At 34.9% G+C, this 22,459-nt stretch overlaps 1 protein-coding gene across 18 annotated transcripts in view; it reads right to left on the bottom strand.

The window, feature by feature from the left end:
- Positions 1-22,459, bottom strand: part of LOC134211757 (longitudinals lacking protein, isoforms A/B/D/L) — a 217,595-nt gene that overhangs the window by 181,061 nt on the left and 14,075 nt on the right. For all 18 annotated transcript variants that reach the window (XM_062688949.1, XM_062688951.1, XM_062688960.1 and 15 more), the window contains exons 2-6: positions 18,495-18,698; positions 18,153-18,428; positions 17,941-18,091; positions 10,508-11,110; positions 10,355-10,444 (exon numbers count right to left, since the gene is read on the bottom strand). In XM_062688949.1, coding sequence (XP_062544933.1) covers positions 10,355-10,444; positions 10,508-11,110; positions 17,941-18,091; positions 18,153-18,428; positions 18,495-18,668 — 1,294 coding nt within the window. In that variant the 5' untranslated portion in view covers positions 18,669-18,698. The remainder of the gene's footprint in view (positions 1-10,354; positions 10,445-10,507; positions 11,111-17,940; positions 18,092-18,152; positions 18,429-18,494; positions 18,699-22,459) is intronic.

Below are 22,459 nucleotides of genomic sequence, written 5' to 3'. Positions count from 1 at the left end.
AATGTTCGAAGTATGTGTAGTTCTATAAAGTATCATCATGAGGGAGTGACACTTTCTGAATTCATCGTTTAAAAATATGTACACCGCTTCCATACATTAGTTTTGCGCTAAAATCAAAATAAAATTGAGAGTAACAGTTCCTAAAATGAAAAATACCCAATAACACTTTACGATGGTTTCAGTTGATGCGTCTAGCTATAAATATGCTGTTAAATATAGCTTATCTTAATAAAATTGACTTCCTTGCACCTATAGTGGGGCAACTGTACCAATAGTGACATTTCTCATAAAAAATCAAAGGCTGGGGAACAAAAATTAAATTATACCTTTACTAAAGGATCGGTGTCCTTATTAGTGGTGCAAGGATTTTTTTTGATAGTTTTTTTTATGTTAAATAGCAACAATCTCATTTTTGTTAGAAAATTTATTAGTTTATCTATTACCTAGGTATTTACGTTGTAAATTTCGCTTAATAATCTTTAAAAAAAAAAAATTCCTGTGGATTTACCTTTACCTCCACTATTGGTACCATTACCCGATTCGATGTCCGTCAAAAGTTTTCTTGATTTGAATAAGACGATACATTATTGAACTGTCACTTGTTTTTGTTATTCAGAAATTGTTGTAAATGCCTAAATTAATTCAAAAACGAAAATATCTGTAGAATCAATGATATCTTCAATTCCCAAAACTCAACAAGACTCCATAGTTCAAAAACTGTAAACCGTTTGTATAAGCTAACGACAGAAGAAGCTTAACTAAAACGTATATTTTCCGAATTGTAGGCAGAAAACACAAAATAATCAGCACATCAGTGTAAGGTACAGTGGGACAAGTGGGTGAAGGAAATCGTATAGTTCATGTTCATCAAGTTACAAAAGTTGAATATAATATCGAAATTGATCATATTTTCGACATAACGAATCATCTATCCAATCTTTATATGCATGCGAACAAGATCTTTGAAAAATACTTTTACAATACAAAATATTCAGAAAATCAAAGAATTTCCCAAAAAAATATTTTAAAACAGATTTTTCAGATATTCTGTTCATATATTTAATGCAAACGATAATTATACTGAATATAGCATAACTGATGTTTTTTGATACTTCATAAAAGACAAAGGGCACTGGGAGCCTCCATTAAATGATCTTTTTTTTGTTTTCCTTACTTGAACTTTTTGAAATCAAACATTTCATCTCCGTTTGTGTCTAACATTACTTTCGATTTTAGGTTTATAGTAAGACAATTAATTTTGGCGATAGTATTGTTTTGTGTATGCAGAGATATTATCTTTGAAATATTCATCAAACCTGGAATCATCAGTGTTGTGTTTTATTAACCATCCACTTAGGATTTCAGTAGAAGTCACATTAACTAATGGCTAAATCTTCTAAATAAATCATTGTTGTTGATATATTTGCAATAGTAGTGATTATTGTATTTAAGCTTTATAAATACCATTTTTGACGAATTATTTATCAAACATGGATTATTTAATATACTAACACGCTTTGCACTTTCGCTTCCTGATTTGGTATCACCACGTATCACTATAATAACCAAAATCCTTCGAATGGGTTTGAATTGGTATCATTTGTTCATATACGCCTTCTAGGTTTTTTTTTGTTTGAAAAAATAGAGAAATGCGTGTAGGAAAATTTTCACTTACTCCACCTGTGGTAAAAAACAGGCAAAGCAATAATTTTTGGTGTTCATATCAATTTTTTTGAGGCTGAAATTCATAACTACAGAGAAAACCAAATTATCGATGCACTAATTGAATGTGTTATGTAAACATACCAACATAAAAAAATATTTGCCTTTATTGACACGCAAAACAACTTGTGCAAAAAGACAATGAACTTTTACCTACTCTCGCATGCTGAAATTGTTCCTTACCCCATTTACCCAATTGCTCCACTATCATTGAAAAAGATAGTCTTCTGCTAAAATCTAACTTCAGACACTTGCACGCACAGATTCATATTTCGGACACTTTGCACTCGAAGCTAGGACAGGTATTTTCAATAAAACCCTAGAATAAAACTATGAATGTGTAAACTTTGATTTTTTAACGCATGAAAGTTGAATAAACTTTCAATTCAATATAACATGACTAAGTTAGAGGTATGTTAAAGCTGCAGTTCTTTCAACGAGCCCATTGTCAGATTTCAAGCGAAATATTTAAAAAAAATACTACCCATACAAAGTCTGGTGTCGGAAGCCTGAATGCGTCCGAAGTATGAGTTTGCACCAAGGATTTGTTGAATTTAAAATCTATCTAAACACGTTCTGGTACAGCTCTTTGTTATCAAAAGAGCCTGTGTAGTAGAATAGAAGGTGAACTTCCGGATACAGGTGAATTCAAACTAATAACATAAACATAACAAATTTGTTATTTTTATGTTATTCACTAATAAGGCCAAAACAAATATTATTTTTTTCTCCTGTCACGGCCCCCTCGATTTTGGCTTTATTTTATTATTTATTCATTATTATTAATTCAAAATTTGATTGGAAAAATGAATAAAATATTGAGCTTTTCCAGAAAACTCTTCAAGAAAACTGGAGTTTTACGTTTTTTTTTCAATTTATCCATATATTATTTATATTCCACTCCCTTCGTTATCCAAAGACCAACATGACAAAAAGGAATTTATATTTGTTCCGGCCTAACATTAGATAGTTCAATACTGCATGCACACATAAGGACGCAGGTGTGCATTGAAAAGAACGGTAACGCAGCGTCGCCACGCCTATGCACCATGCCTGCATTATTTTCACGTTGTGTACTAGGAAACGGCGTTTTCACAAATTGAACGATATATTTGAACTGCTGCATGAAATATAAACTGCCGTTCTACGCATACTTGTACCAAATTTAAAAAAACTCACTGCACTTGGAACAAAACTGCAATTTCCAATTCGGAACTCATATGAGTAGATAATTTAAGGAATTTTCATCACTAGACTTTTGGGAGAGTTCCATTTCTAATAATTTCATTCAAAGTTTTGGTTCAGAAATATAATTTGCGTACTTTTCCATGAAAATAGTTTAGCGTGACAGTTATGCCGAGAAAAATGACACTTGTGCGGTTTTCTACGCATATTAGTCCATATTAGTGATTGATTTCTTAGTTACTACTCAGTGATCGACACATCTCGTCTCATGCTTATTATATAATTGTACTGCCCACGTGGTTGGTATTGTTAGTAGTCACTAAGAAAAAAACTCCTTTTAGCCAGCCTTGTTCACCACTAAAAATGGCGTGCCTAAGCATTGAGTACCATTTCTGTATACAACAATTTTTTAAATAACAGATTCAGTCATATTTATTTTATTCCGCAAATTTAAAAAAAATCCAATGTGCATTAATTGAGACACAATGGTCGTTCAAAAATGACGTCACAGGTTTTAGGGGGGAGGGACTAAGATTTTGTGACGGTACATATACTGCCGTCATACGCATATTTGTCCCATGTTTGCTGGGATTCCTTATATACATGGGTCAATTATGCGTATAATGGCAGTATACTAGGTACATATACAAAAAAGCGTGACAGAGGGGGGAAGGGGAGTCTAAAAATCTCAGTAGTAGTGGACGTCATATTTGAATCGCTAAGGACATAAGGAGAATTGAACGTCACTTGGCACCCAAACCCCTAATGTCACATGAAGCGATATCATAGAACGAATAAATTAGCATGTTTTGTTTTACAATTGAATTTTTTTTCATGTTTTTTGATTGTTACTATTTCAGTACGTGCTTCAAAAATCCAATTGCGTGTTGCGCAATTACGAGACCAAGTTCTGTTATGTTGGTATTCTCCGACATAATCAGAGTTCATTTTGAAATACTATCCAATACCAGAAATTTCTAAAAATAATCAATACGATCTGTTCTGAATTGTGATATAAGACAAATCAGACTGATGTGGGTATACTCGGCCATGTGGGATAATGGACAATGGTAATCCCGATCCACGGACCAAATTCCAAGAATCATCTGAATAGCATAGAAGCCGCATCCCTCTACCAATAAGTTCAACCCATGAGATGATCTACCGGATCGCAGAGAGCAAGAAATCTTATCGCTTCCGTATACGACGCACAGAGCCCAAGTAAAGGTGAATAACAAACTAAAAATATAATAACAAATGTTGCTGTGAGATCAGGATTTGTTATTTTTATGTTATCCACGAATAACATAAAATAGAACCCTTACAACATTTTTTTATGATAGTTTGTCATTTATATGTTATCGTAAGGCAGAGAAGAACAATAAATTAAGAACGAATTTTTCGTTATTCATTTATCATTTAAATTTTTCGACATAAATCAATATCAGTTATTATTGAAAAGTATTTTTTCAGGTTTATTTGATGTATTTTAAGTTTGAAATTTAGTTCAACACCGGTTATTGATATATCAAAAACTCAATATATACCAATGATAACTCATTTTGGTATTTAGTGTTGAACTTAATATATAAATTTAAAAAAAAACACGTTAATAAAGAAAAAAATCATGACATGAATTAATAGTCCCCTTTCACCTTCATCCACGCCCCCGTGTTTATTGAAAAACTGGTGGAAAATGTTGCTAATTCTCCAAATTGTTTTGCTTCATTTTCTATCCATTCATTTTTTATTAACTCTGTAAAGTACTCCAAAGGAATGAATCAGCCGTAAGCTGAAATCTCTCCTAAACAAAGAGGTTAAACTAAACCTCGTTGCGTAATAAAAACTAATTTGTTTTGCATTGTTTGTAAAAACAAACTACGTGCTATGTTCGACAGGTGCACAATGATCAGTGAACTTATGTTGATAAAAAAAGAGATGCATTTGATTGAAAATAAAAGAAAAAAATCTTGTTAAACTAATGATAAGAACTCAACCAATATCTCGAGCTATTGATTTGTTATTTTCATTAATATAACTAGATTTAATGATGATACATATTTTATAGTTATAATACCGTTATAATAGGTAGTTCTTTGAGCTTCTAATTTAGCCAAGTGCTTATCTTTTTTTATCATCTATTATTAGGGGTCGTTTAACAATGATGTCACATCTTTTAAGGGGGGGAAGGGGTCTAAGATTTTGTGACACTACATATTTTTCCATTTTTCCAGAAGAAAACAACTATGAATTAGCAAAAGTTGAGCTGTCTATTCTTGAGTGATGCGAGGTCGTACCAATGTCAAATTTGTTTTATACATATAAAAATAGGGGAACGGTTCGGCACTTCATCTCAGCTCCAATTTCCATCCCATCAAAAACAAAGCAATGAAAAGGATTTATTTTTTATTTTTTGTGATTTTTTTAGCAGTGAGCACACATGTTAGCAAAAAGAAGCAACGAGATTGATGCTGTATTTCTTTGTTTTGCGATAAGATGAATATATGTTCAGTGAGATTGAAAACGGAACAGATCAAAATGGAAAAAAATCATGCAAATTGTACGAAAAACCATTTCATCGAAAAGATTGAGCATTAATCTTCAAAGTATTCCAGTTTCATCATATCATTTTTTCTCGTAAATAGAAGAAGGAAACGAATATGAATTAGACAAAGTTGAGCTGTCCATATATACAATCATGAGTCACACACTAATATGAGTCATTTCCATTTAAGCAACATGCAAATTGGATTGACTAATTATTGTTACGAAGTGACCATTATGTGGGATCAGTGTACAGTTAGAAATAAAGAAAACAATATTGGAACGGCTATTGGAACATATTTCTTAAATGTAATTCCTTTTATTCAACAAACTATCCCAGGACTTTTTTCTAAGATTTCAATAGATGGGAATCACCTACGAGAAAAATACTAGAACAAAAGTTACTCGGCATAGCTAAAATTAGTGGAATGCGAAAAAAATGTGATTGTAAATCAATAGTTACTTGATTGTTTTCAATAGTTTCACTATTTTTACACAAGATTGATTATACAGTAATATCCCTATTTTATCACCCCCTGGGTGATAATACATTATTTTCATTTTTCAAATCGGGGTGATAATACATTATTTTCATTTTTTCAATTCATTTCACAAATACGAATCATTTTATGCATTGAAAAGGCAAAATGAGTGAACGGTACCCGTTATTTCTTGTCGAAAATGCTTACAGAATCCTTTACATGTACTCAAAAGTCTTTTATAATAAACTAAACAGGCGGTGAGAGTTATTTAATGAAAATCATTGTTGTTTGCGGTATTATTTACGGAAATAAAAAGAAAGAATAAAATTTAAAAAAAAAATTTGGTTGTCAACCATATTGGGCCAAAAACATGTTAAAATCGGGGGTAGACAAAATCGGGTCAACACTGTATTGCAGTCTAATGAAACCACAAAGTTATGCCAAATACTGCCTTTTTGTTGTTGAAACAATTCAATGAATGTTGGAAGCTACCATGAGAAGGAAAGGGTTAAAAAAGTAATGCCATTGTATTCAGTAAAATCATTGGTAATGAACCTATCTATCTGTTTATATATTGAATACAACAATGAGATACCAGTCGAAACGTTGCTTAAGTGGTTGCAAAAACTAAAAAAAAACAGCCACCAATCAGTTATGGAACAGATACCCTATTTTCATTTCTTATCCTTACATTTCTTTAAATAGCAACCGTTTTTGATAAATTTGTGAAATTCTTGGTTTCCCCACAGTTTTTTTCCTCAATTTTCAACTACCATTCTTCCATGACCTCAAGTTTCAAAACATGGCAGGTGGTAGCTTTAATACATTCCGGTAGAGAAAATAGTAAAAGAATAACAGATTTTACCATTAATATAATATAATATATGAATAACAGAATAATAAAATCTGATGTTAGTTTGTTTGATATAGTTGCTAAAATAACTAAAATAATAGCAGAAATTGTTTGAGTTAAAAAATAACTCATTTTTTCATTTTTTTTATGCAGAAAAATATTTCCTAAACCAGTTATCATTGATATATTGAACATGCAAATGATAAATGATTAAAAATTATGTTATGACAGCATAAGCTTTTCTTTATTATTGTTGTTCTGCTCTTCCTTTCAATAACATATAAATAACAAACTGTACTATTATAACAAAACTTTTGCTTACTTCTTATGAATGCAAATGAATGTAAACAAGTTGAATTGGAACCACTTTTGACGGTTCGTTTGGAAACAAGATTTCGACTTCGCCAATCTTAAATTTAAGTATTTCTGGAAGTGAATTTCATCGAAGTAAACCGTAGGTAGTTATTTATTGTAAAAATCAAAGGAGATGCATTTTGCCCCGCTGTTTGTTCCATATTACCCTAGCATTTGTCGATTGACAATAGCCTTTTTATAGCCTTATTATATTATCGCTGAGATAAAAAAAATTGGTTTGTTAAATTAGAATGTTTGGTTTTCAACGCAATGAGACTTCGCCTTAGGTGAAGCCCTTAGGGCTCAAATAATTTGAAACATGCCAATGAAGATATTCATTTTCAGTTTCAACATATGAAACTACTACGTAGAAAGCACGAAATATATTGAATTTCGGAGTGATCACATTATTCACAGTAATGTAAATTTAGACTGTCTTTCCGTAAACGTGCTTCTAAAAAGCAAGTGATTTATAAAAACGTTGATAAGTGCTAGACTGAGATTAGAAATTCAGAGTACGAATACTTCCGAAATAAAAGTTCTCAATAGTATGTGGCTAAAGGAAAAAAATAAGCATGTAGGATAACTGTTCCGATACTTCAACTCAAGCTACCATATTTATATTTCTTAGATTTTTTTTTTGTAAAAAACGCATTTGGACTAATTTTTCGAGTAGCATGACGTGAGAACGCTCGAATGAGGTGATTACGGTGGAGATCGACTCAACTTATTCGTAGAACAACCGCAATTGATTTTGTTTATTCGAGATGTTAAATATGAGAGCGTGAGATGAAAAATCGTACATTAACTTTATACTTTACAAATAAAATATAAACAACACAGATTTCTTCCGCAAGGATACAATTGCGGAAGAAACATACTTACCGTCAATGTCAGCAAAACATAACTTATATGAATAACACTGATGAAAACATGGATAATTCCATTAAATATAAACGTTTACAGTACAAACAAGTTAAAAAAAAATACGAACAAAGATAGATTGAAGTATTATAATTTTTTCATCGACGTATTCATAAAATTTATGTTTTTTTATTTATACCTCACTGTAAACTATTTAAAGTTTACAGCTACAACTAAGCAGCAAACGGTTTTCTTGATCTTCTTCCTGTGTTTCGTAATTCCATCCGTTACACTAGTTTTTGACAAAACAAACAGACAAACTATCGAGTGATACAGACCGCGAGTAACAGTTTTGACAGTAGTGACAGCTTATGAATGGCCAAATATAGTATTTTATAGCGACAGTTTTTCAGGACTTGGCTAAAATTATTATATAACAGCTATGAACTATGAAATATAATAAAACAGTATAGTAACATTACATTTTTATCGCTTTACGATGTAACAAATAATAGGTATAATATTAAATTAACATGCAAAATCAACACTACGATATTATTCAAGATTGTGAATTTACAATCGATCCAGTGAAATACAAACTTCAAACCCACTATTGTTTCAAGAGTTATGTTAAGCTCTCAGTTAGCTTTATGTCAATTTAGAGTAAACATGTCGCAGTTTTAAACTATGCAATCATTTCTTGACAATATACTGTATTTTCAGAATCTACAAAATAATACACACACGATCTGTTCAAATATGAGGTTAACTTTTTTCGGTATGATAAAAGCATTATTCATTTGCCATTTCAAGCCTATAAGCACAAAAATCAGGATGCAATTTAATCGTGTGTGTATCCATAGCACCACAAAACCCAAAAAATGAAAGAGTTTAATACAAAACCAAGGTAAACTAAAAAAAAGCTAAACAAACACCAATGAATACTGAAATGATACTAGTAAGGGATTAATGATGAAAAAACTACAACGATAACGAGAAAAAATAACCCAGTTTTTATCAAGAACTCGTGTATGTCAATGTTTTAAATGATGTATCTAAATCCTTTTCTAATTAAAATGTAACCTTGACTGCTTAGATAGCATTTCTCATTACTGGATAAAGGTAAAATCTACATATATCCTTTTTATTGTATCTAATGTAAACGTGATTGATTTATTTCGGTAATGATTTTTTTATGATTACGATTTACGAGGTATCTCAGTGCACTTGTTGTCTGCAATCAGGGCAAAAGATTTAAGTAGCATTAGGGAAAAATGTTATCTTGCATTTTTTCAAGTTCCATCAAAAATAAATCGCTATTTATTCTAAGATTATAAAAAAAAATCCTCCATTTACATCCACTACATAAACATATCTATAACAAAGCACTTATGAAGTTTTCAAGTAGTAAACGAAATACGTATATGTTAACACACATAAGTTTAAATGTTGGAAGTAAATGGGGAGAATAATTATAATGAAAAGCTATACTTGTTCTAGATACATGTTTATTGTTTCTATTTTTGCACATACATGTTTTTTTCAACTGCAAACCTATTCATTTTTCATGTTTATTTGTATTCCGTCATTTTATTGATCATTTCTTAGTAAAGGGGCTGTACAGTGCATTTACCTTACCCTACGTAGTTGATAAAAGTTTCATTTTTATAAACTCACTCATTTTTATGCTCGCAACATTCTATTAAGAATGAGCCAGATCCGGCTCAAAAGTCACGATCAAAATACAATTTTGAGTATTAAATGTGCCTTTAATAGTGAAATATACGATCAATCAAATTTAAAACAACCGTTAAACTGGTTGATGATTTCTTGTGTGAACGAGAATACGCATCAACTCTTGTTCGATAGTGCATTCGAACGTAAACAAGAACATGGGTGTATACAATTTTTAAAATTATCACGTGATTTTTATTGTGAAATATCATTATGACAATAAATGTGTTCACGATGCATACTGTTCGGAAAAAATATTAATCACCAATTGAATACTAACTTTTGTGTTAGAGTATTTGATAATAAAAATAATCACACTGTATTATCGGTAGCTGGTTATTTTTTCTCGCTGTGTCGAAATTATTACTTATTTAGGATTGCAAAATTATTAATAACACATTATAGACGTACGATCCATAAAACTATCGAGAGTTGAATTGATTAGATTACATTGATAAATTTTGACTCATTATAACAATTTCATATACATACATCTAGAAAAATATATATTATTAACCAATTTCAAAAGAATTGCATAATTTTAAGTGGCACTTTTTGCCCTTTGATCTCGAATGTTTTGTGCATCGTAACAGTCCAAATAATAAAATCGGCTTACCTTGCGCATCTCGATGTTGTCCACCGACTGCGTCTTGAGCAGCCATAAACGCTTCATTGTGTTCTCGATCCATTTGCCATTGGGCATAACCTGTACATAAAGCATAATTGTCAGTTACATGTACAACTTAAAAAATTAATACGAAATATTTACTTTGACTAGAGCCTTCTCCACCATGACTGGGTCCTGCTTGATCCAAATCATCCAATAATTCTTCCTCATCCAGAGTTAAATCTTCGACATTTTCATCTTGACCATCGTCATACTCATTTTTCGGTTCAATCATTAGTTCGGATTGATTGATTGTTTTTACGTCCTGAGCTTCAGCCGGTCCTCCACGTGAAGGACGTTGAGAGTCGTCCGTGTCATTGTCCGAGTCTTGATCATCTAGTCCTTCAGCGTGTTCAGCATTGCTTCGTTCTTCATCGTCTGTCTGCTGAGTTTGTTGCAGTTGCTGTTGCTGGACCGACTGCTGCTGACTTTGATGCTTTACCAGCTGTAACTTTAAAGCTTCGGCGACTTGCTGCTGTTGAACGGGATCAGTCTTTTTTGTAGAAGCAGCTGCCGCTGCAGAAACTGCAACAACGGGAGTGGACAATACATTCGAACTATTTGAGGGTGTTGTAGCTGATGATAAAATGGAGGTAGCAACGGTGTTGTTCGTCGGTATAACTGACGACGTCAATGGCTGCGGTTGAGGTTGCGAAGATGTGTGCATAGAATGTGATGAGGAATTTGAATGCTGGTCATGATTATCTGGAACAAAATGAAAGAAATTATTAATTATTGCTCTTCTATTAGACCCACAGTCATTTGGCATGTAGTCGCTTGGTATAAAGGAAAGGAAATACCGTGAAGTACCCTAATTTCGCGCACTTAAGATCTGACAAAGTTAGAACGTTCATTGAGAAACATGTAATGGCCATTTGGGAACATTTGCTACTGCATCACGTAGTAGAAGGATTCTAGATTCTCAAAAAAATATTACTTGCAAATTTTGCTGCTATTAAAAAAAAATGCGGTGTGAATCTGAGACCGTTGTATGCTCCTTATTTCGCGCATGAAAACAGGATAGTTCCTAATTTCGCGCAAAAGTGTTCCTAACTTCGTTTATGTTTGGAATTGGATATCGTTATTGCTTCGATGAAATATAATCAATTGACCAATAGAAGCATGCATCCATTGTTCAAAATATGCAGATAACGGTATCAGACAGCCGTCAGTGACCCCTTCTTTAGTCGAAAGGGGCATACTTATATTTCGACTCTGGAGCGTTGCTTAGATTTTACTTCATGAATTTTAGTTGACACAAGTCATAATTCCTAATAACTATATCGTTTTCTTCTGAAATATAAACATATTTTAGGAAAAAAAAGGCATTGTATGAGCAATGTTTAGCTGGTGTATTAAAAAGTTTTAATCGAGACGTTATGAAAGAAAGACTTAAATTCCGCAATCTCTTACATAAGACATCTTCAAATATGTGTTTTATATAAGACATCTTCAATATTATATACATTATCGAAAAAGCTGCAGTAGTTTTATCCTCGACTTAAGTTTAGCATCATTTTACACATCGGATTTGATAGCTTTGCAGGCACCTGTGCTGTGCATTATATTGCTTTTGTTTCATTAGAATGTTGCAAATGAAACTACGCAACAACAATTGGGCTTATTCTACGAGTGGAGTGACGTGAGATTGCTCGAATGACGCGAGAAGAGTCGTAAAGCCCCATTTGAATAACATGGTCACCTCACGTGAGAATTTCTAAAATCGACTCACCTCACATCACTCGACTCGTAGAATAAGCCCAAAACGAAATTAGGCATCCTAGTCACACTGGGGCCCTCCTTAGCCGTGCGGTAAGACGCGCGGCTACAAAGCAAGACCATCCTGAGGGTGGCTGGGTTCGATTCCCGGTGCCGCTCTAGGCAATTTTCGGATTGGAAATTGTCTCCACTCCCCTGGGCATAAAAGTATCATCGTGCTAGCCTCATGATATACGAATGAAAAATGATAACCTGGCTTAGAAACCTCGCAGTTAATAACTGTGGAAGTGCTTAATGAACACCAAGCTGCGAGGCGGCTCTGTCCCAGTGTGGGGATGTAATGCCAATAAGAAGAAGAAGAAGTCACACTCATATGCCTAATCTCGCGCACAAAGCAAAAGTCGAAATAAACACAAAATACATAAAATTTCACACTTTTCAATAGTAATGACGAATAAACATATACAACAGAGCATAATGGATACAAATATTTCCAAAAAGTAGCCAGTTTTGTACAGTAAAATCATTTGTTTACTTGGGTCATGTTCTTCATCGCTGTGCTAAGCACAAGCAAATATGGCAATCGATGGGAGGACCAAATTGAAATAATTTTATTTGGTGTACTAACTAAACCAAGTTTGTTTTTCAAATTCTCTCGTGAAAACCATTCAACAACAATGATATTTTGCAATCCTCAAGATTTTTCAATTTTGACTGGCACCTAAAAATTGAAAAAAAAATGATTTTATAATGCGCGAAGTTAGGGTGCGCGCGAAATTAGGGCACATCACGGTAATCAAATTTTTATAAACCATTTTGCTTTGTGGAAGTTTAGGTTGAATTTCAAAAATAGCTGGTTGATATCTACGATAAAGAATTGAATCCAGAGAGATATGTCAAAATGCACTCCTCAATTCTGTATTGTGTTCACGTTATGACATTTTTCACAACTGATACAAGAATGAACGAATTTAAGGAAATATAATCCGCTGCTAATGATGCATTGAAAAGTTCCTAATGCGCATGCGCACGATCGGCGCTAAAGATGCATTTCTTTCGTTTTTCGTTCGGTTATTTAGAGTCGGGGTCGGACCTGACCCAGGTTTAAAACCGAAAACGACATGATGAGAGCACTCCCAACCAAATCAATACCATTAACAGGTAGCCGAAGCCTTCACTTATGTATTGATTTTATGTTTATTGTATAGATACATCTGACATTAGTGGTCTTCTTAATGAATATAGTAAATTTTAAACAAGTAGGGGGAATGACGGCTTTGGCAGGTTTTGTTCTATTATTGTCAGGGGGGTTTTTTATGACTGATTAAGCTCAAATTTGGCCTAAACATTCTTTGGATATCAAAGAATATTGTGGCCAAATTTCATAAAATTCGGTCGACAAAAACCCCGCTGCCAATAATAGAACAAAACCTGCTAAAGCCGTATTTTCCCCTATACATTAAACGATTACAATCTTCTTAAAAAGGTGATTCATGGTAAGTTAAAATCAAATAGCCTATAAATGCTGTTCAAAGCATCCGCAGCAGCACGGAAAGGCCATTCATGCCATACATTCGATTACATGGAGAAAGGTGCAGGAAATCTCGTTGACGCATTGTTCGTTACGGAGCATAAATATTGAACCTCATGAGAAGTTCCGAAGAGTCAATTTCACCAGTCGCCAGTCACCAGTAAAATGCTAATATCTTTGCCTCTAATCTTCTCGCGGTTTTCAGCATAATATTCTGCATTTGATTCTACAAGCACTGAATGAGTCTATTGATAATAAATGGGGCGGGAAAAAATCAAAAAACTCATCAGTTTTCCCAAAAAAAATCTATGGAAGTACAAAAAACATTTGTTTTGTAAAAAATTGAAATCCCCCCTCATATAATTAAATTTGGTCAAATCAATTACCTATGACCACCTTGTCTCAGTAAAGGGGCCATCTTGCCCCATATGATAAAAAATGAGCTTGAAAAACAATCAGTTTTCAAATCGCTAAAATCGATACTGAATTCAAGTTTTATCTAGAATAAGGGCGAATGTAGCAAGAGAGAATTATCTACGCCGACTTCCCCTCTTTTAAATAAAAGTGACAAGCAGATGATTTCTTTGCGGTTTCTCGTCTCAGAATAAAAGAAAACAATTAATACGGGAGAGTGTTCCCATACCGACCCCTGGTCCTAAACCGACCCCCGGCCTATCTCACAGATGGCGTTGTCGGCGAGTATGCCTGTATTGTCAGTAGAATACTGCCACAGCACTACTAATTTGGACGTAGGCAGGCATATTCCAAGGTTGTCTTTTTCGGAGGTTCCGAGCCATATTGTGTTCTGACTACGCCATATTGTTTTCGAATTTATTTTTTAGCTGCAGGAGATATCGGAAAAATATTTTTAGCGTGCATTGAGGAGTTGAACGATAGGTTATCCTTATTGCTTATAGTCTTGGCTATGTTGCACGCTACTTAGCTGCCCATGATCGCATATTTGTAACATTTGCATTATGATTGATTTTGTAAATCGTTTGTCAATCCTCCCCACAAACTCAATCATTTCCAGCTTACCACAGATAAGCAAGATAGTAAAGCTTCCTTCACTGTTGTGGGATTAAATGCAGTAAATTGAGCTTTCTGAACGATTCACAGGCTTGTTACAAAATGAACAAAAATGCGAGTGTTACAAATATGCAATCATGGGCAGTTAGGTTAGATCGTATGAAGTGGTACAGTAATATCCCATGGTGAATTTTGGGGTGGTCACGACACACCAAACCCCTTATTCCTGACACGAATGCACTATCCTAGTGTTAAAGTGTCATAAATAAACAAACAAACAAACAAACATGGTGAATTTTGGGGTGGTAAAACAGGGTATGTGACAAAATTGAAAAAAAATTCAGAAAAAATATATATAGCTCTTTTAGTGGAATGTATTCAACCGTCTAAGACGAATTAAGTACTGTCCATTTAATTCCACCAGTTAATTTTCGTTATCTTTGCAGATATGTATTTCGACCACAACTGTGTGGTCGTCTTCAGTGTCTTGTACAAGTCGAGTCATGTACAAGACACTGAAGACGACCACACAGTTGTGGTCGAAATACGTATCTGCAAAGATAACGAAAATTAACTGGTAGAATTAAATGGACAGTACTTAATTCGTCTTAGACGGTGAAAAAAAAAATATTTTTAATTCATTTCACAAATTTGAATCATTTTATGCCTTGGAAAGGCAAAATGCGTGAAAGATACCCGTTATTTCTTGTCGAAAATCCTTACCGAATTCTTCACAGGTAAACAGAAGTCATTTATCATAAACTACAGGCGATGAAAGTTATTTGAAAATCAATATTGTTTGCGGTATTTGATCAGTTTATTTATTTATTACATCAACAGACTTGATACAGCCCCAATTATGATAAAAAAATACAAATACAATATCACATCACTACATTAAAAACATTGTCAAGATGTTAAAATACAAAACAATCACAAATACATTAACTATAGTCTTGTGCGTCAATTGTTCTAGTCGGTGAAAAATGATGTGAAGAACCGGCAGAGGACATCTTGCGTCAAGTGGAAATCAAACACCGACGCCACTCTATTGAAAACACGCTGCAAACCATGGATATTGGTATTATTGGTACCATGGTATTATTTGCGGAAATAAAAAGAATGACTAAAATTTTCAAAAAATGTTGGGGTGATCGGGTCGAAAACGTGATAAAATCGGGACGTGATAAAATCGGGTCGAAAAAGTGATAAAATCGGGGAGTGACAAAAACGGGTTGACACTGTATTATTGAACAGCTCGTCATTTTCCGCGTCATTTCATTGCACTCTATTTTCTGCCGCATGATTTGAAAGGGGAAGAGAGTGAAAGAGTTTCAAAATTATTTTTAAATATTTTTTTATAAGACAATATTTCAATAACTTATTACTTTTTAACACAATTTCTGCAAACTTTGTGTTAAGCCGTAAACCCATTGCCTGTGAGTTGTCATATTAAAAATATATACTTAATAAAGCTTTTTTGAAAAGTCATGAAAAATGGGTTTTAACATACCACTGCAAAAACGTTTATTAGTATTTTATCTACCTCATAATAAAAAGGTTCTTCCTTCTTCTTTCCTATTGGCATTACATCCCCACACTGGGACAGAGCCGCCTTGCAGCTTAGTGTTATTTAAGCACTTCCACAGTTATTAAATACGAGGTTTCTAAGCCAGGTTACCATTTTTGCATTCGTATATCCACTGGCGGAGACAGAGGTGCGGCACCACACGATGCATTTACACCATTGTTCTCATAGGCTATTGTTCTTGCGCCAAGTGGTGCCCCACCAAATAACAATAGCTGGCGCCGCCAGTGCGTATATCATGAGGCTAGCACGATGATACTTTTATGCCCAGGGAAATCGAGACATTTTACAATCCGAAAATTGCCTAGACCGGCACCGGGAATCGAACCCAATCACCCTCAGCATGGTCTTGCTTTGTAGTCGCGCGTCTTACCGCACGGCTAAGGAGGGCCCCCTTATGTTACTAGTTCCTATGTACTAGACATAAAAAAACAGCTTAAGTCAATTTAAGTAGGTTTGAATCGATAATGATAGAAAAATTCTTCTTTATGTAGTAATTTTCGTTCTACAAATACTTCCAACTTTGATTTATATTTTTTTCAATGTTATTTCATAATGTTTAACAAACAAATTTACTTTATCATGACAGGAGGAAAGCTACATCGAAACTTTTTGAATTTTGCCAATATTTTTATTATGTATGGTGTTACGAATATGCACCTATAAATATTTGTAACACCATCATACTGATTGTAGACCCTAGTTAGTTTTAGTTTTCAAGAAATCTCACATGGGCGTATTGGCCAGAGAGGACACATTATACCGTCTTACCATACATCAACTCCCATACCGATTCCCCGTTTTTTCTTGCTAGTGTGTCTGTACTCTCGTTTGTCGATATTCAAATAGATTGCATGCAAAATATAGATTATTTCTGGACTACATGGGTGGAAGGGGATCGGTTTCGGACCATGAGGGGGTCGGTTTCGGACCACCATTTTGAAAATGTCGAAAACGTATACTTGTACTTTACCCCCTGTATCTCCTATCTTTCCACAGCCGCACACACAATAAAGCCCCGAAAATATAGAATAATCACCCCACTACAATATAGACTTCAAAACTTGTACAGAAAATTCATGTTTCGCGCCCTCATGACCTTTGCCATTTAGGGGGTCGGTTTGGGAACATTCTCCCCTACTTGCATTCTGAGGTGATGAACCGCGATGAAATCCTTTGTTTCACTTTTATTTGAGAGGGGAAGTCGACGAAGAGAATCCTCTCTTGCGACATTCGCGCTTTTACCAGATAGAGGTTGAATTATTAGCATAATAGATGAGACCCGGAAATGTTAAATAAGGTTGTAATATACCATAATCTGAATTATTAAACTACACAGATCCACACGCTCCTCTGCTTAGGGTGGCCATCTTGCCCCACATTCCCCTACGTGGATCTCGTTCAAAATCTTAAAGGATTACTAAATTTTGTCTAGCGGTGTTGATGCCTTTTTCGTGCAAAAAATACTAAAAAAATATTAATGAGTATTTCTTATCGTGTTTTGGGCATAAAAATGTATTTTGGCCATAACTTTTGATTCCATACTACGATCTGACCAATTTTCGATAGCAAACAATGGGACAGGATTCCCTTCAAATGCAACTTATGAGTAAATCGGTTAAGGATAAGTGGCTGTAAAATGAGTGATATTTTTGTGCTTTAGCTTACCTATAAGATTATTGTTATCAACACTTCTCCGTCGAATTTTTTTACGTTTCCTTAACGTAGGGCTGACGGAGCCTTCCCGAGATCCGGATACATCTGATTCTAATATATCCGACTTCAAAGGCCTTTTGTTTTCGATCGTTAAGCCCGATGCCTGGAAAACACACTAATTTAAAACACATCCAAGAGATTTCATTTTTAATGATTAACTTTACCTTGTTTGCAGGTACCACAGGTGCTACGAGCGACTTCGTTGCCGCAGCTTCGTTTTGTGCCTGCTTTTGTTGTGATGGCGCGGCGGACGAACTTCGATTATCCGACAGGCCCTTGATTTGCAAGGATTCGGCCGCTTTGAGAAGTGCCGCAAGCTGATCTTGCGAAATGTTCACTTCACCACGGTACATGTAGTCCATCATGGCACGTAGTTCTTGAAATTTTACATCTTTGAGTATGAATATAGGGTGTTTGTCGTATTGTTGTGAAAGTAGTGCCTGCATTAGAGAACAAAAAGAATTAGTTATCAGATTTAAACTTAAATCTGTCATAAGGGGCCTTACCGCAAAATACGGACTACACGCCGAGAGAACGACTTTGTGTGCTTTCAGAAACTTTCCTTCAGCCGCCAATGTGCAATCAACTAACGTCCCATTCTCCAAAAGTGTATCGAACACGGAGATAAGTGTGCTCTGGTGATTGTTCCATCGGAGACAGAACTGTTGATCATCATCCATTTTTGGGGTTGCTGTTTATTGTTGTTGATTCTAGAAAACGACGAGAAAAAAATGTGAGTTTTAATACGTTGCATACCATTATTTAAAAAAAGCATAATGAAATTGTTGGCTTTGGTAGATTTGTTCCTAATATTTAAAGTAATCCACAGTTTAACCATAAATTATGGAGTTCATTACAAACGATATGAAAAAAATCACTTTTACTACAATTTTCGAACATACTATTTTAGCGGGACTTTATTTAATTGGTTTAATCACCGACTTAGTATGTAACTTTCTTGTTGATTTGTTTTCGGTAAACAATAACGAAAAACAATTTGAATCATTTGTTTGAGAAAGTGCATAATTATATCCATTTTTCACAATTCCGAGAAAACAACAAAAAACTGTTTTTGAACAAATTGGCACCGAATCTTTTGATTTCTTCGAAACAGATCAATAGTTTTTTGCAAAACTCAACATCCTGAGATACTTCCAGTTAGAAAACAGCAAGCAGTACTTTATAAGGGGCCGTCCACAAAGTACGTCACGCCTCTAGGGGGGGGGGGTCAGAGCAGCGTGACGATCCATACAAAAATTTTAGAGGTTTATTACAAAAAGTGTGACGAAGGGGGGAGGGGGGGTTGAAAATCGCCGATTTTTGCGTGACGTACTTTATTGATCTTTCCTAATTGCTCTTCAACATGCGTGTACATATGCAGTTTCTCAAACAAACGAAAAATTCTTCATACATTTCCGAAAAAAGAAAATGTTTTCGTGTTTTTGCCAGAATACGTATTTTTGGACGAGGATTTATAATATATAAAAATCTTATTTTGGCCAAAAATGTCACATATGCAGTTTCTCAAACAAACGGTTCATTTATTGCTGCGTGACGTTTTGGACTACTTCTTCGCTTCGACAAACTTCAGATGCATTATGATCACCGCAGCTGTTACACTCTCGTCTTCTGCTGGTGGGTCAAGATGGTAATGTTTCCCCTGAAACACTTTTATTAGGCCTTGTATTTAACATAATTAGTTTCAATGAACACTGATTAATGTTTGGACATCAACATAACCATTTGTTGACACGATTTGCGTTTTACTTCTGGTTCTCCAAACAGCTGATGCAACTCGTAGTAAATCGCCTCCTCCATGTACTGTCCATCATCTGCAAAACACCGTAGACGGTACGCAGCACTTTCCTTTCGAAGACTCCCAAGCACGTTGGTCGTCCAGGTCTCGTGTCCGTAGAGAACTACCGGTCTAAAGACGTTTTGTAGATAGTCCAGTGGCGTCGCGTAACCTCACTTTTTGCCTGTGCACTGACACAAAAAATGAAAATTTTGCCATTTTGATTGCCCAAATCAGAGTCGTTTAAACTAATCAAAATCTAGTTATTCTATGCATTTCCGCATTCCTTAAATTTAAATCCAGTGCTCCGGTAGATTGAGGTTAGGGAAACGCCACTGAGATAGTCAGTATGGTATGGCGGCGAACTCTATTCGATCGGATCGTTTTGCGCAGTCCAAAATACGTACGATTTTCTACCATGATGTGTCTTCAAATTTCTCTGCTGATATCGTTATCGGAGGTCACCAGTGAGCCCAAGTACCCGAATTCATCAACCACCTCGATTTCGGCACCGCCAATACAAACTCGTGGTGGGTGGCGTTGATGACTTGTCCAATCCGTTTAGCTTCCCTTTTCAGTCTGATGTAGGCTTCCTCCATCTTCTCAAAGATTTGAAATATAATCAATGTTGTGTTCAAAAAGTAAAACTATTGAAAAAACGTGTAACTATTGATTTACAATCAAACACTTTTTCTTTTTTCACAAATTCGTGCTATGCCAAATAGCTTCTGTTCTAGCACTTTTCTCAAAAAACGATTCCTTCCTTAATTGATTATTGTAAATAATCTATAGTTATAAAAAAAGCCTTGGTAAATATTAATTTGTGTTGGAAAAGGAAAAATGTTAGCTATTAGCCACAAAATTATAAGAAAATTCAAGTTTCAACTAAACCATCTTAAAATCAATATTTCAGGAATAAGTTAGGATGCCAAAATACGTTTTTTCACACATTATTTAACTGGGTTCTCCAGTTAACCTTGCGAGCAAAGTTGAAAGGATTGCACATCCGGAGATGACGAGTTCGATTTTCAGTCTGGTCTATGATGTTATCGGGTGGGAAACATTCTCGACACAATGCACATAGTGTATCCATTAGAGTGATTCAAATTTTGACTTTTTTGCCCGCGATGCTTAAACGATTGCATATGGCATTTTAACAATCCATCCAAATTTTTAGCTAATTTGGATGTAATTTGAGTGCGGTTTAAGGTTTGTATGAAAATTACTATAAAAACAGTAGCTTTTTTAGAAAACCGTTGCCCAGCACTTCCTTTTAAGCTCTAAAAACATATGAGTACATCGGCAACACAGGAAATTTTACAAGAAAACGGGCCGTCTTTGTTGCGAAACGATCTGATGCTCGCAAGAAAAGTTATTAAGGAAATACTGCACATGCACTGAGAAAAACTGACTAATGAAGTGACCCATTTGCAACATACTGCTGTACGTTTAGAATAAGGAATTATGACGAACTGAGCTTCTTCTTCTTCTTATTGGCATTACATTCCCACACTGGGACAGAGCCGCCTCGCAGCTTAGTGTTCATTAACCTTCTGTCTGTGCTAAAAAAAAACTTACGTTGTCTGTGCTCTGGGGTCAAGTTGACCCCAAATTGAAATTGTTTTAACTTTTTTATTGTTTGGCCGATTTTGGATTTTTAGAGCTGTTTCGAAAGATAATTTAATCATCTTTCAGGTCGTAACCAAAGATTGCCTATTGGAGGGCGGGTACATCGCGGGGAGGGGTTTTAGTGAACAAGGGTACAAAAACAGTGATTTTTTTTAAATTATTTTACTTATATCCGAAAATCCTACCCATTTTGAACTGCATCTTTTTCAAAAAGGTTATGCAGGAAGGGATGTGCTTTGACATGAGGCGTTGATAGATTTAGAACTTGTCCGCTAGTTGGTGGTATATTTGAATTCATTATTTTGGGCTACTCAAGATATTCCGGTATATAGAATCCTCCTCAGTGTAAATATTCTTATCGCACAAATTTAAAATTTGTTAAAATGTCGTCTTGATCAAAGGTCGTCTAGTGGGAATGGACTGTCTTGTGACGGAAGTAATGATTGGGAATTTTACAAATAGGCGGCAAATTGGCTGATCTTTGGTTACGCATGTAGACCTAAAGGTCTTAATTCCAGGGTTTTCTTGGATGACCTAAAACATGTTCTGTAAACACATTCTGTTATTTGCAGCATCGCTGGAGCAGGTTGAATACAAAGAAAACTTTTGATGAACACGTGCTGTGTAACTGTCGCCCATCTAGGTGTTGTTCTGTATTAGGTCCGTTTTGTGTGAAGCAAACATATCTCTGTGTTATTGATTTTAAGCGTGTAGAAAGAGAAAAGAGACTCTCTCAAAACGTCCCATCCATGTCCGCGGACTTTGAATAAGCACATCGCGATGCATCGGAGCAATAGCGTCTTCCACATTGATTGGGATTTTGGCCTATGAAGAATTTTTCGTCATATCCAAAATATTTAGGAGCTATTCGTATACCATGTGGACACGCTAATGGAGGGAGGTACACATCTAAAACTTTTCGACTTCTGTCCACGTGGTATGAGCAGGGTTGTAAATATTCGGCAGCACTGGATGAAGGTGATGTTTTTTTATATCATTTTTTTATTTTCTTCCTGCTTTGAAATCAACCTCACATTCCCGGAGAGG

Source organism: Armigeres subalbatus, chromosome 2 (assembly GCF_024139115.2).
Source record: "Armigeres subalbatus isolate Guangzhou_Male chromosome 2, GZ_Asu_2, whole genome shotgun sequence".
NCBI classification, from domain to species: domain Eukaryota; kingdom Metazoa; phylum Arthropoda; class Insecta; order Diptera; family Culicidae; genus Armigeres; species Armigeres subalbatus.
The sequence above is the reverse complement of the archived record's forward strand: the minus strand, read 5'-3'. Positions and strand labels throughout refer to the sequence as shown.